Here is a 15,827-nt window from a genome sequence, read left to right as displayed (position 1 = left end):
TTAAATAAAAAATTGTTTGAAACGTTTAAAAGTTGTGCTGGGTATTTGTTTGTTGGCCTGAGAGCCTTTGTGGTTGCCTATGAGCTCTGGTTACCTTACTTCACTTATTTTTCTAATACTTGTTACTTAAACAACAAATCTATAATAAGAATTCCTGTGAAGTTGGTAAATACTGCAAATGACATTTGAACCTAAAATTAACTTGGACTATTGCTCAAGATGAATAGATTTCATTTCAGAGTTTGAGAGGGCATGTAAATGATGAAATCACATTTTAACAGCAACAATGAGATTCTTTAATAGATGTAAGACTTAGTCGACAATCAAAAATGTATAAGAATCTCTGCATATAGGAGGCAGGATCAATGCTTTAAGCAAAGCTAGTTTTTATGCCAGGGAACTCAAAGGCTTTTGTTGGAACAAAGTTTCCAGGTTTTAAGTAACTAATATATTTGAACCTGTCACTGTGATATACTGCACCTGAGGCACATGAACAGAGTTATTTTCATTTAAAGATGCGTAATATCAACAAACCCATGTGGCCGCATGGCGCAGGCATTTTGTATCACTGCAGATAGGCCATGTGGGTGCCAAAAAAAAGAAAGAACAAGGAGAAAAGGGATACCACTTTTCTTCTGTAATAATAGGGTATTTACCATATCCCTGTTTAATATGTGCATAGACTAATTGTTCTTAAACTAGATGTGTAAATGCAATGTGTTGAAATTACATACTTACTTTGAACTTGGAAAATCCGTACTCTATATTTAATAACACATTTGTCAACTGTATTCTGTACATTCATAATTTCAGCTAAACATTAAGTATATGGTAAATAATGCATAATCGCATGGTATTTACAGAGGTAGTTATAGAGTAATTACTCTGTAAATAACCATAAGCTATGGGGAGTAAAACAAATAAAGTGCTATAAACACCACATGAGGAAAGCCTTAGTACAATGAGATGCAACAGTCATCTTCTACAGTACACAGTATATGTCCTCCAAATACAGGAAGCATGCTACACACACACACACACACATTAGTCAAAGCCAGTGTCAGTATCATTGGATTGTGCGATGCCAAAGATCTTTGCACAATGAGCAGCTTGCATAGAAAAGCTGCTTTTGCATTGTTCAAAGACATTACATAATTAGCACTTTCTTACATTTTGTCAGACTATTCAGTTTTGTAACCTGTTATTTAAATACAGATTACAGAAAGGCACTGCCCAAAATGCATTATAACATGAAAGCAGTGCAAAGTAATTCCTGAGTATTAACAGTCACCTGTTCATTATATTGCTTAGTTCAATAATTTACTGAATTTGTTTTAAATATTACAGCAATTTTACTAAACTGGTGTTTGTCAGCTTTCGGATTTACTGATATCAGTAGGCCCGTAAAATCTGTTCATAATGTTTTTCTACAACTTTGTGATGGCCTATGCAGTTTTCTATGCTATAATGTGTTGGGCTGATAACATCACATCAAAAGAGGCCCAATGAATAAAACTAATTAAAAGGAAAGACCCCCTTATGGGATGCACTCCAGACCACTGGGAGGTAGCAGTAAAGGAGAGCAGGAAAACAAAACTCAGTGCCATTATGAAGAATGTTGCACATCTGCTCTCTGACACACTAACACTGATGAATGTCAGTGAACAAAGTGTGTCAGGAAACACAACTGGGGCTCCTTTATATACACTTGTATAATGACTCACTGGGACTGATACTGCCAAGTCAGAAGTTTTGTTGTCTTTCTTTTTGCATTTCTTCCACTCTGAAGACGTCACTTCCAGTCCCGGCCCCGAGGACGACATCACTTCCAGCTCCGCCCTGACGACATCACTTCCCCTGACCTGCCTTTAAAACCCAACTTTTTCTGTATACACTTGTGCTGAAAACTTTGCCTATTGCAGCCTGGGTAAAGTATACAGGTGGCTACCCCAAACCTTTTCATGTGTTGAGGCTATTCATTTCACTACATATATATATTATTTACAGTAGAGTTTTAACTCCGTCACTCATATAGTCAACATCCGTACGAGCGTATACTGTTTACTATAGCATTGTGACTGAATGTGTGTGTTTGTGCTATGACGTGCGACTCCCCGTCTTGCATCCAAAAACTCGAAGCTGAGTCTCAGTACTTTTAGGAACACCAGCTTTATTCAGCTTGAAACAGCAACAGCGCGGTTATTTATTGTAGCGGGATCTGCCACTAACTATACACAGACACAGCAGTCAGGCAGGGTCGGGGGGAAAGTAACACTGTGCCCTGCACATTTATAATGTTCCTTGTTCCTTGTATCACCCATCGATGGCAAGCGCTTATAGCATGTCTGCGATCTTTTCGGATTGGCCTTTATGGCAAACTGCTACAGCGCTGGGAGACTGCGATTGCTCTTCCGTGTGTTGTCCAGTTAGGTGGAATCCCACAAGAGTTTAGAAACTCACTCACACCAGCCATAATTCTTTTCAAAGGTAAAGTGCAGGTTAATTTGTTTTATGTATTTTTACTTTATATTTTGTATTAATCCTTTTTATATGAATAGTTTTGGGTTGTGGAACGAATCATCTGAGTTTCCATTATTTCTTATGGGGAAATTCACATTGATATACGAGTGCTTTGGACTGCGAGCACATTTCCGGAATGAATTATGCTCGCGAATCGAGGTTCCACTGTAATTAGCTGCGGTAGAGTCGGGAGCAACAAAAAATAGACTACACTCACACTCGCAACTTGCAGTTCTTGTTGCCGATTGATGCTTTTTTTTTGCGGTGGGACATTGGGTAATACGGAATGTTGGATAAGCGAAGGTAGGATAAGCAAGACTCTACTGTATTTAAAAAGCTTCTGTGAAAAGCCACATTTCCTGCTGAGGAAAAATAAAGTTCTATCTATCTGTCCATCTGTCCATCTGCCTGTCTGTTTGTCTAACTCCATGAAACAGACCAGTTAATCCATCAAGTCTTGGTAACACGTCAATTTCGATACTGCAAAAATATATCTATTACTCATTTACTCTTATATAGCTAGACCTTAACTGAGGCGTCTTTTGCTCTTCATAACACTTATTAAACATCAGTAGATCTGTTATTCACTTCTGTGCTGTGTGGTATATTGACACGATTGTAAAATTACTTGTTAATATAAAGAACTCAAATGTCTTATACTAAATATGTAATATCAGGAGAAGTATGTCTCAGTTAAGCCACTCACACCACTTCAAAGTGAAGTTTTGTTACTAGGTCAAATTGCAAAGATGAATAAACACTTTATTCTGCTTTGTGAGTGTTCTGAACACCCAAAGAAGTATTTGTTAAGGTCTTGTTACATAATCATAAATGAGTAATAGATGCATTTTTGTAGTACATAAATTAAAGTGTTTTTGTTTTGTTTTTCTACAGCACCTTTCAGAAATAATCATACTAAAATGCACTGCATAATGTAAAAACAAAATGGTGTAAAACACAAAATAGGCTGATTACAACTCAAGCACAATAAAAATCACATTGAAAAGTGATTCATCTTAAGTGGTACAAGCAGCCACAAATTTTCTTCTTCAGCTTGGTTCTGCATTAACAAAACAGACGTATGACTTTTTCATTTCATTAGTGATTGAGTCTTGGTTTGGCCCATATGAACCTGCTTCATATGATAAGCCACATACTTGTGTCACTGCACACCAATATACCCATTTTGTATGGCACCCAATATCCAGAATGTTGTTTATGTAAAACACCAGCTTGAATGTTATGCAAGGTGTATGTTTATGCAGCAAAGTTATCAAATTCAGGTGTACATTTAAGAAGAGAACCCCTAACAATGAAAGTGAAAGTAATAGAAGTGATTTGAACAAGAGTTGGGAGGCCTATTTCTAATGTGAAAATGGGCATCTGCAATTTATAGGGACTGTGTAAAAGAAGTTCTTAATGCACTTCCAAAAGGGGGCCTTTCAGATTTTCAGATATGTATGCCATTAATATCCATCACCATCATCGAGGCAGACTCTGACAAAGTGAGTGCTTCATTTTCATGAGCATACCCTCCCTTCTGGAACTTGAACTGAGGTTTCAGGTGTTTCTGCATCCTACCATGAAGAAAACTCTTAAATAATGACTCTCAAGTCCAGCCCTGTGGATCAGTAAGGTTTTAGGTGCTCATCCCAAAATACTTCTGCTTTTAACTAGAATCCTTCAAACATTAACCAGGCTGTTTCTACCTTTCTTTGTTTCTTACTTCTTGTGCCGATCCAGAAATTACAAACAGGTTTGCTTCTTTCTAATTGCAATAATGTAACAATAATGTATTGGTTTCTCACTGAGGTAAATCAAACTTCTTTTTCTTGGTTTTTAAGAGTTTTGTAATGTGCTGGTCATTAAGCCAATTCTTACTAATTAGCAGAAAGGTGATTCTGATGCTGCACCCACCTTTTGCTTTTATTTGCACCTATTTCTGCACTGCACATCTCTTGTTGGCTGTGTTTGGATACAATTAAGACAGCAAATTCTGCAGCAAAAAGTGAACTAAACAGAAAGTGGTAAACATAAGTTAAGCATTTAAGCACAGTTTTCTGGATATCGTCCAAATCAGAGGTCTCAAACTCCAGTCCTGCAGTGCCGCAAGTTTTCATTCTAACCCTTTTCTTAATTGGTGACCAATTTTTGCTGCTAATTAACTCCTTTTCCTTTTATTTTAATTAACTTGTTTTTTAATATTTGATCCCCTGATCATTCCTCTGAAAATCTTCATTACTTTCCTTAAATGATACCCAAACAGAAATGAAATGTGACATGAGTGTGCCAACAGAAGACCAACTAAGTCAGGGCCTTCAACTCCAACCAGTTGCTTAATTACTGTAGGTGGAGAATCTTGCCGCTAATTAAACCCATTCTTTAATTCCATGGCTTGTTGCTGCTCTTATTGTGTCATATCATACATTTCCAAAATGGTTGTTTTTCTCTTTTCTATAAGCACTGTTAAAATGTTTTGGGGACCTGAGTAGATCAACACTGCTGAGACCATCTTTCTTTATTATCAGATATCATATGATGGACACAATTTGCTGGTTACATTTTGGCTTATTTTGTATCTTGTTATTGTTTGGCTGTTAATTAAGGAAAATGAAACAATTAAGGGGTCGGAGTTTTCAAGAGCAAGTTAATTAAAATAAAAGGAAAAGAACTAAATTAGCAGCAAAACAAGGTCACTAATTAAGAAAAGGGTTAGAATGAAAACCCGCAACCACTGCGGCCCTCCAGGTCCGGAGTTTGAGATCCCTGGTCTAAATGTAAATATCATACTACCATACTTTTCTAAACACAAAACAGGAGAAGAAAACATGAACAACTAATTAAACAATCATATAGAAAATTAGAAATGAGAGTGAATCATTAATAACAGATTCTGGTTGGAATAAAAAAGCTGCATTCAAAAGGGCACATCAGGACTGAGGACCACTGCTCTAAACCTTATCCATGATACAATTCATAAGCTTAAAGGATTGAACAAAATAAACACTGTAAAGTATGTGAGTTGGGCATGTTGATTTGGAGCTATCAACTTCACCTTCAATGCATTCTCTTGCAAATTTTGCTTGCTCTCTACTTGCTTACATGACTGTCCTTCAGGGACAAAGAAACACTGTTAATAATCCTAAATTGCCCAGACAACATGTAATTTGGTAACGATGTAACTGATTAGCTTCACGTTGAGTTCTTACTTTGCACCTCTTTCAGGTGGAACAAGTTCCATGTTCCTTATAACAGAACTATGACAAGAGAGACAAATGGATGGAAGGAGGGATGGATAATGGAAGGGTTAATGCCTACACTTTTTCAGTTTAATCTTATAGTATGTTTACATTAACGTTTTCATATGCATGTTGCCACAAGTTACTGCACCTTCTCTTCCAAAACATACTGTGAATAATAGAGGAACCAATTAAAAGATAATCTAATAAGGTAGAATGCCTCAGAGCCAAAAGCATGACCCTAAGTTTGGAGGAATCTGCTCACAACAAGAAGCTCTGAGAAGAGACATGGGAACATGCCCCTTTCTGTTACACTGTCTGAGTACAAAATCAGTTTGAAAGACAGGAATGATAGTCTGCTGTTCTTCACAGGAAAGCAAGGAAAGAACTCAGCCTGAGGGGCTGCTATAGGCATCCCCAGGAGGACCCAGATTTCCTGCTAAGATTCATTTTACATCAAAAAGACCACACAGTGTTAGGTAGAAACTGAAAATAAAACATTTTTTATTTTATTTTACACACGACCAACAAGCTAATTTGTCCTGGATGTCTGCGTGTTTGTGAGTGGCTGGCAACCCTACTATTATTAATATTAAACTTGTGTTAATATTGGCACAGAAAACTTTAGAAAACTATTGAATTATATGACTGCATTTCTAGCTGTATCTGCATGAAAGTTATTTTAAAATATTGACTGATTTAAATATTTTTGTAAGTTTAATGGGAATCCAAAAGCTTAAGTTTAAGGCAAAGAAAATATTTTGCAACTGTAATTTAGAAACTAAGTTAATTTCATTTTGTTCTGATACATAAATATTTTTCAGTGTTTCTCTCCTTGAGTTGTCATACCAGGGAAGTACTAGCTGTAGGATCATTGCCAATGACAATGTTAGTTTAAAAATGCAGATTTATCCAAAAAATAAGTAAAAAAATAAAAAAATATATATATATATATATATGAGAAATGGCCAACAACCTTACCTGGCCAGGACATCCTCGGGATGAAAGGACTAGGGGAGAGAGTGTGCACTAATGTGGGAGCATTATCTCCCCCAAGGCACTAGATGGCAGCCCCTCTGGACTGCAGCTGTACCTCAGATTTCCAAAGGGCAGCATGGGACATGGAGTTCCTCAACTTAACCCTGATGGGCTCTGTGAATGCCTCCAGTGGGTGCTACAGGGACTGGGGAACCCTACGTCATGGGCTTTCCATCTCACCTGGATGTGCTTTCGGGTCACATGAACGGAAGACCAGAAATACTACAGGGTAGAAGATAACAGGAGCTGCCAGCCTCACAAGGAAGAAGCAGAGTCAGGTGAAAGGTGAACAATGCTTGCGAGGAGGAGTGGAGGGAGGCAGAGGAAGAGTGAAATGAAGCCAAAGAATCCATTGCTGGACACTATTCACACTTGCAAGTATAAAGTCAACAAAAAATCAAACGTGATTATTATCAGGCAAAGTAAACTATAAACCTAAAGAGAAGATTAATTAATTAATTATTACTTTAATATTAAATATTACTTTAATAACTCAATTTAATAACCATTTATTTTTAGAATGCTGTATCAAATTTTTAGTTTGTTGTTATCTTCATTAATTCAATGTTTACTGCAATAATATTAAGTGCCTATAAAATGTTCTCACCCACTTGGGCGTTTTACATTTTATTGTCATGCAACACTGAATCACAGTTTGGCTTTTTTGACACTGATCAACAGGAAAAAGTCTCTCTCAAAGTGAAACATATATTTGCAAAGTGGTCTAAATTAATAATAAATATAAAACATAAAATAACTGATCACATAAGTGTTCACTCCCTTCAAATCAGTCAGTACAGCTGCAGTTTGGTCTCATCATAGAATCTTCTTCCAGCAGACTTCAAAGTCTCCCCACCCTAGCTAAGATGTCCTCGGCATTTTCTTCTCTTTGCCACTGTCCCATGAAGTTGCAACTTTTGAAACAGGCTACAGTTTTTGTAAGCACGGTCTTTCCAATTCTAGCCACCGTAACTTGTAAATGCTTAATATTTATTATTTGGCTTTGAGTGGCCTTTCTTCAGGTCTTCTTCTTGCATGTCCCACGTTTTTCTGGATGGCCTGCTCTACACAGATTCACAGCTGTGCCATACTCTTTCCATTCCTTAATGTTTAACTGGACTGCATGGGACATTCTGTGACTTGGATATTCTCTTGTCTCTATTGCCCTGACTTTTCATCGTGTTGCTTGGAGCATCCTTCTGTCTTCATAGTCGAGGTTAGGCCACAATATTGGCTTATCACAAGCTGGACTTTCCACATACAAGAGTATTTACACTACAAACAATTTAAATTCCTACAGGAAGATGATCTCTTTTGAACTAATAATTTCACTTCTAAAACCAACTGGCTGCACCAGTGATAATAAAAGTGTGTCATAAACCACTTACACCTGAACACCAGCAAGACCAGAACTGGTGGTGGATTTTAGGAGGCCCAGGCCCCTCATGGACCCTGTGATCATCAGAGGAGACTTTGTGCAGAGGGTACAGACCTATAAATACCTGGGAGTGCAGCTGGATGACAAATTGGACTGGTCTGCCAATACTGATGCTCTGTGTAAGAAAGGTCAGAGCCGACTATACTTCCATAGAAGGTTGGAGTCCTTCAACATCTACAATAAGATGCTGCAGATGTTCTACCAGACGGTTGTGGCGAGTGCCCTCTTCTATGCGGTGGTGTGATGGGGAGGCAGCATAAAGAAGAAGGATGTCTCACACCTGGACAAACTTGTTAGGAAGGCAGGCTCTACTGTAGGAATAAAGCTGGACAGTTTAACATCTGTAACGGGCACTAAGCAAACTCCTGTCCATCATGGATAATTCACTGCATCCACTGAACAGTGTCATCTCCAGGCAGAGGAGCAGCTTCAGCAAAAGACTGAGGAGATTGTTCCTCCCCCACACTATGCAACTCTTCAATTCCACCCGAGGGAGTAAATGCTAACATTACTCAGAGTTATTGTCTGCTTTTACATGCATTTTTATTATTCTTTAATTTAATATTTTTTTTTGTAGCAGTATACTGCTGCTGGATTATGTGAATTTCCCCTTGGGATTAATAAAGTATCTATCTATCTATCTATCTATCTATCTATCTATCTATCTATCTATCTATCTATCTATCTATCTATCTATCTATCTATCTATCTATCTATCTTAATTATTATAGACTACTTTACAGAGATCTGTTTTCACGTTGACATGTAATAGTCTTTTTCCTTTGATCAGTGCCAAAAAAGCCAGATTAAATCAACTGTGATACAATGTTGTATAACAACACAATGTGAAAACTTTCAAGAGGGATGAATACCTTTTACAGGCACTGTGTTACAGAGAAATAACATCTTTTTAGCATTTGTTTTCTTTCTTTTAGACCACCATCGTGCCCACTGATCATTCTTCCCAAAAGACAGAAAGCAGAAGACAGACTATAAGATCTAAGACTACTTTTAAGATTTAAAATGAATAGTCGTACCCATTAACTTCTGCCATTTTATTCATACTTCCCTCTTACTTTGGATGAATCGCTAGTACTCCGTTTACTCTTTCTATGTGTGGCTGTTTCATTTAGGGTAGGAAAAATGAGACAAGGCTTGTGGAGTGGATAGCACTGCTACCTACGCAGCTCCAGGAGTCTGGATTAAAATCAGATATCCAAAAGAGATGAAGTTAGGAAAACTGGAAACTCTGGATTGGCTCCTGTTTTGTGCCTTATGCTACCGGAAATGATTAATAAATACAGATAGATGTGAATAGGGAGTGAAAGTAACAATCACTTACCAGTTGTTGTTTGTATAGAATTTAAATGTCTACAGTACGTGCATTTTTCCTGGGTTTTCATTATAATGAAGTGTATGCTCATAATGGTTAGTGTGCTTACATCATATGTTTGCATGTATGTGCCTGTGAGAATGTGACCCAGACTGGCATCTCATCCACTGTAAACTGTGGCTTTGCACCACATGATTCCTGAGATCCTGTCACAGACAAAGTGTGTTTGGAAAAAAGATGTGTGGATGCGTTTTAGCTTGGTGGCAGTATTTGATACTATTCCATCTGGTAATGGACAACATCTGTATTGCATCCAGAGGCAGCTCTAGTTGCGAAATAATTTAGCTGACAAGTGCAGGATAAATTTGTACTCCCAGTTTTTCTGTACAGTGTCCCTTTCCTAACTACTTGATTTTCCTCTTCTTTAGCAAGTGGTTAAGAATTAAATAATCAAATATGGGAGAACATGTCAGAGTTAATTTCATGTCAACAATTCTACAAGAAAATACCTAGCTGTTCAGTATAATTGATATTTTATGGCTTTGTTCATGGATGTAATGTTTTCTTAAAAGCATGATAAAAAAAACTACAAATTTCAAACAGCTAGATGCTAACCATTGCAAGGCAGTAAATGTTTGAATCTTCTTTCATTTAACTATCTGTACAACATCAATAGCTGCTCCATTTTACATAAACACACAGAATGCATATGACCATCCAGTGAATATTCAAACCTACATTGTTCAACACAATTCAAACCCATGTAGCAACGGCTGCAAGAAAGAAACCAGTTCTGCAATGGCATCAAGTCACAGGGCCCACGCACATCTGATGCCACCCATGCTTAGTCAGTTTAAAGTTGGAAATTAATCTAACACACTAGTTTTAAGATTTGAGGAAAGAACAGTGTATCTGATGTAAAACAATGCTAACACTACACAATGGCCAGGACAGTATTCACATTTATATCCCTGAAACTAGAAGACAACAGTACTAACCACTGTGTCATAGACACACACACACATATACACAGGCTATAATTTATTGGCTATTCTGTCTTGGGTCAAAGGTGTAAATTCATTATGACCTTTAGACGATTCCCATGAAGAAGTATTCCAACACATTCACCAAAATTGTTAAAGATGCAAGCTTGTAGATCCTGATCCATGAGAGCTGAAAGGTATCTCTTTGAAGACCAAATAAACACTGACAGGAATTCAGCTCACATACTTAAAACACGTTTTTGTATACTACTGTTTTGTAGCCACAGGCTACTGTGAATTTGGAAACCTCCATGCATTAAACCAACACCAACATGCACTCAGCCCTCATGATAAAGCTTTCTTTTACTGCAACACCTCAAATATGTTTACAATTTTGGCTCTCATTTACCTTAACTATCATTAACTTGCCCCCATTAAGAGATTCATCTTGTAAAACATATAATGGATGATTTTCTTAAGCAAGGCTGTAAGAAAGGGAGGAACGGTAGAAAGAAAATTGCTGAGTAAAATTGCTTTACATGGCATCTAATGATTTCTATCACTCACTTCAAAGTTTCATGAAACAAAGGTAGCTCACTGCATTTAAAAAGTAATTTAGCCGAGAATATTAAACCTGTAATATGATGCCTACATGAAAATCAGTGGTTCTAATTTTTTTTTTAAATTAGAAATTTAATAGTTTTGAAAAGAAGTAAATACTTACATGGACATTTCTGACTATCAAAGACATTCTGCATACCTATTGATATTACGACAGGAAGACGATTTAATTTATTAAAAATACTTCTGTTTAATGATATATAACCTGATTCATATTCCTTGATTAAAAGCAAACTAACAATAAATATATATCTGATTAAATGTAAGCTGTTAATTAAATACACACAGTTTCTCCTCTTCACTCCTACAGTAACATTTCAATAATGACAAACTGAGCAATTAAATTATTTCATGTATAGTATATTAAAACAATTTTTACTGTTGAAAATTCATATGTATTTCCTATAGCCATTACATAATAGTCAACACCAGTCTAAAATAGAATTATGAAATCAGTTCTGTGTGGTTATTGACAACATAATGATGAGCACATGATGGCCAGCCATTATTGTAATTTCTACACGGAGTCACAGATTGGCAGAATACGAGGAAGTGCATTTTCTCCAACTGGTGCTGCCCTAAATGGAGTAATCAGATTCTGCAAAAGTCACACAACATGCGTTATCAGGGTCAACGTGATGGTTAATGCTGCTGCCTAACTATTCAAGGACACACCTTTGAAAAACCAGGTCAGTCACCGCACAATCTCCATGGGTCCACATGTTTTTTTCTATTGATACACCAACTTCCCTTATATAATGTAAAAAAAAAAAACACATGCTTAACATTAACTGGTAATGTCAAATTAGCCAACTGTGTGTGTGTGTGTACATAAGTGTTCCAAGCCCAGGACTTGCTGCTGACTCCTCTCAACCCTAAATTGGATAAACAGGTTCAGAAAATAGATGGATAGATAGGTGCTTCATCACACTGGACATAATATACTGTATATCATATTTAAAAACTTAGGTGAATAATAATTTTACTATATAAAGACAAAAAGGCCCACATTTTTACTTTTCTATTAAGAGGAAATTAACTCAGTTGGAATAAATGTACTTTTTTAACATAATAAACAAAGGGTAACAACCAAAATGTAAAATTCTCCAAAATTGTAAATATCATGAATGATGGAAAGTAATATAATATTTCTTATCAGTAAAATTCCTTTTCAGAAAACATATGGCCAGTAGGCTTTCTGATTCTTACCTTGCTGTACTATTTTACCAAAATATTTGTTGTGACTTGTGCAGTTCCATCGTCGAAACCTAAACTGGAACTGGCATTCCCGCACACCCAGCTTTGCTCCTTTTGCTACTTCTTTGATGATTTCAGGCTCAGTCTGGCAGAGTTCAGCCTGTTTTCCAGCCAAGCGTTTTGTCTTTCTGCAGATACTGTTGGGATCCATGACCAGAGGGCTTCCTACTGCCCTGAAAAGTATCCAGAACACCACAATGAACACTCAACAAATGATTGCATATCCTTACACAAATAGCTTTATAGCAATCACACTTTGCACTTTGAAACATCTATCATTCAGTGCATTCGTTTCAGACAAAATGTGATTTTACAAGCAGTGCCTATATAAAAAACAAAATATATAACCTATAAGGATACATGTGATGACATTTTAGTAACTGTGATGTTTAGAGGAAACTAAGGAAATGAAAGAAGAACTTTAAAAGAGGAGTTTTCAATATAAATACATTCCATCCTGACTTTCTTTGTCAGTCACATTGATGCTCAAATCCTCAGTTCAGCATTCATTTCAAAAAGACTTCTATGAAGTATATGGATAGAAATATAAAGAAAAGATCAGTACAAACATTAAGACACACATGAAATTTAAAACTCAGAGGTTTTATTAGGAATGCATTCTAGTTCTATTTTTTAATAGAGATTACAGATAATTACTTTAATTATAGTGTATATGTATGCCATTAACATAGATATAAATCATTTAATAAAAGACAATTATAATTACTGTGTGAGGCTATGAGGTAAAATAATTATGCTGTGGATAATTAACTAGAGGTATTAAGAAAGAACACAGTAAGTGTTTTATATAGGGCTTTCTCCATCTTTTTCTCTAAAAAAAAACACCTGATATTAGTTCCTAGCGTTTGCAAAAACCACACTGTAGAAACTAAAGAGGTCATATCTCCATGCATTAACATGAGTAACTGTATTAAAGATAATTGCTTCCTGAATGGGAATGAGCATATTTCAAATACTGAATGAATGAATGAATGAATGAATGAATGAATGAATGGAGGGATTTTGGATAAACAGGGTGATACAGAGGCATATTCTGGTTAGTGCAGCCACTACTCCATTGCAGGATTCCAAGTTTGACTCTTGGTGCACTTGCTCTCTGTGAATAGTTTTTTGAGTTTGAGTTTTTTCCAGGTAGTGCATCCCAGCAATACACGTAATATACTAATTAGCAATTTTAATGTTGCGTAGACAGACGATTCTTTAATAGAAATGTCCAGAAAAAACCTTTTCAATTAGCTTTCTAAATAATTTGCTTTATTTTAAGTGTATGCAATTATATGATGTGATCTTCTTCGTTTCCATCCATCAATCCATTATCCAACCTGCTATATCCTAACTACAGGGTCACAGTGGTCTGCTGGAGCCAATCCCAGCCAACACAGGGCGCAAGGCAGGAAACAAACCCCGGGCAGGGCGCCAGCCCACCGCAGTCTTCTTCGTTTAATTTTTTTTCATTTTACTGAATTAACACAGATTTAAGGCCACACATCATTTGCTCACTGAGTAAAAGTAAAAAGGCTAACGGATTCACTATAGGTGTCTAATGTGCTTATTCCACAGGGCTCGATCTCTTGACCTTCAAATTGCTAGCTCTTTAGTCAAAAGAACACGTAGATCAGATTAAGTAATATTCCTTTAGCCCATGAAGTTACTATTGATCAATTTTTCAGTGTGGAAATAAGGTTACAGCTACCTTTACCAGAGGTCAAGATCAGAAATGTACTCATGGGCTTACCCACCCAACCATACGTGAAAACTGGAAGAACATGCAAACTTTATTTTGAATGCCTTCCTATGACAAAATGGCTAAACATATTCTTGACAAAGGTAAAAGTTAATTAAAAACTGACATGACATATATATGTAGTATATACAGTACAGTGCTATATATATAATGAAATATATATTTTGCTGTCTACAATCTCATTTTTGTAACCTGTCACAAGGGTTACATATCTCATTTCACCATCTACTAAATATTATTATTGCAACCAGATTTTTATCCGCCTCTGCCTCTATTATACAAATTACTGGATGCATTTTTGTGGTCACAAATTTGGAAAGCAACAAAAAATTGAATCATTCTGTGAATTCTCTATCTGTGTATTGACATGCTTTGATACAGACCAGTGTGTTACCTATTCTTTTGAAAGGGTGGTGTTAGAAAACATGTTCTGCCAACAATACCTAAGGAATGGCATACCAGTCAATGTTCCCTAAATGCTCTAAATGTGATGTGAGCACATAACATACTGAAAGTACTATTTTATCTAAAATCAACCATTCTGAGACTTATTTTTCCATTGTTCCATTTAAAAGTAGAACAGAAATTTTGTAGATGGACATGAATGTTTTTCCCTGATCCACATAAACATTTTCTAATATCTTCTCTGATTATTTTTCTTAAGGATAAATAATACTATACTTATAGATTAAATAGGATGGCTTGAACTAAGCTGTCTGATTTAAAGTACTCTCAAATGTTTCTACCAAAAACATCTCCAAAGCACTAAAAACATGAGAGTTGGACTTAAAACATGACTGTAAAACTAGATCAGTTTCAGATGTGTGTAATTATAATCTGTTTTACAGTCCCAAATGTCAAAGTTACAGATTTGATGATCTGAATTAGATGGGATGCTTTTTGTTTGGGCTGTTGATTTGTCTTTCTGTTCAGCCAGGCCAATTATTGTTTCTTTCAAAACTCCATAATAAAATTGTACATAATTAATGATTTCATACACTGCAATGTGTATGTCTGAATTGTCTGTGTATACTTATGTTTAAGTGTGATGCCTTTTGACTTCTGCTTGGCTGAAATGTATTTTTTACAGCCCTTGTATGTAATGTTTTCCTACATTATGTTTAGTGTCAAGAAAATGTCAGGAGACAACACAAAGTCATTAACGTAACATATATATATATATATATATAAAGCAGTTTTGTACTGACAAGTCATGACAAAGCAATGGCCTAAATTCTAAATAGTTTAAGTCAGAAATATTTACTTAATAGGGCTACCCATTACACCACACAACATCAGTGAAAAAGTTGAAAATTGGGCAAAGCAGTAAAACAATAAACATTTCTTTGAATGCAGAGTTTTGTTCAAATTATTCACATCATTACTACATATTTTATGAAAAGAATGCTTTAATTAAATATATTTTTTCAACTATTGCATGGTCTTACAGGTATTAATAATGTATAACGAAATTGGAGAAAAAAACATAGTTATGTATATATTCTTTGTTCTCCCAGTGGAAAAAATCTAAATAGAATTTAATCACAGTATAGAACTCCACATTCATAATTTAAATGTATTAAAACAGTGTCCTTCCCATATCAAAATATACCACATATGTTACTGTATATAA

The 15,827-nt window shown here is 36.0% G+C and overlaps 1 protein-coding gene across 2 annotated transcripts in view; it reads right to left on the bottom strand.

Moving 5' to 3' along the window:
- Positions 1-15,827, bottom strand: part of wnt6b (wingless-type MMTV integration site family, member 6b) — an 89,974-nt gene that overhangs the window by 71,546 nt on the left and 2,601 nt on the right. For both annotated transcript variants that reach the window (XM_039757400.1, XM_039757399.1), the window contains exon 2: positions 12,382-12,602. In XM_039757400.1, the coding sequence (XP_039613334.1) occupies positions 12,382-12,602 (221 nt within the window). The remainder of the gene's footprint in view (positions 1-12,381; positions 12,603-15,827) is intronic.

Source organism: Polypterus senegalus, chromosome 6 (assembly GCF_016835505.1).
Source record: "Polypterus senegalus isolate Bchr_013 chromosome 6, ASM1683550v1, whole genome shotgun sequence".
In the NCBI taxonomy this organism is placed as follows: domain Eukaryota; kingdom Metazoa; phylum Chordata; class Cladistia; order Polypteriformes; family Polypteridae; genus Polypterus; species Polypterus senegalus.
The sequence above is the reverse complement of the archived record's forward strand: the minus strand, read 5'-3'. Positions and strand labels throughout refer to the sequence as shown.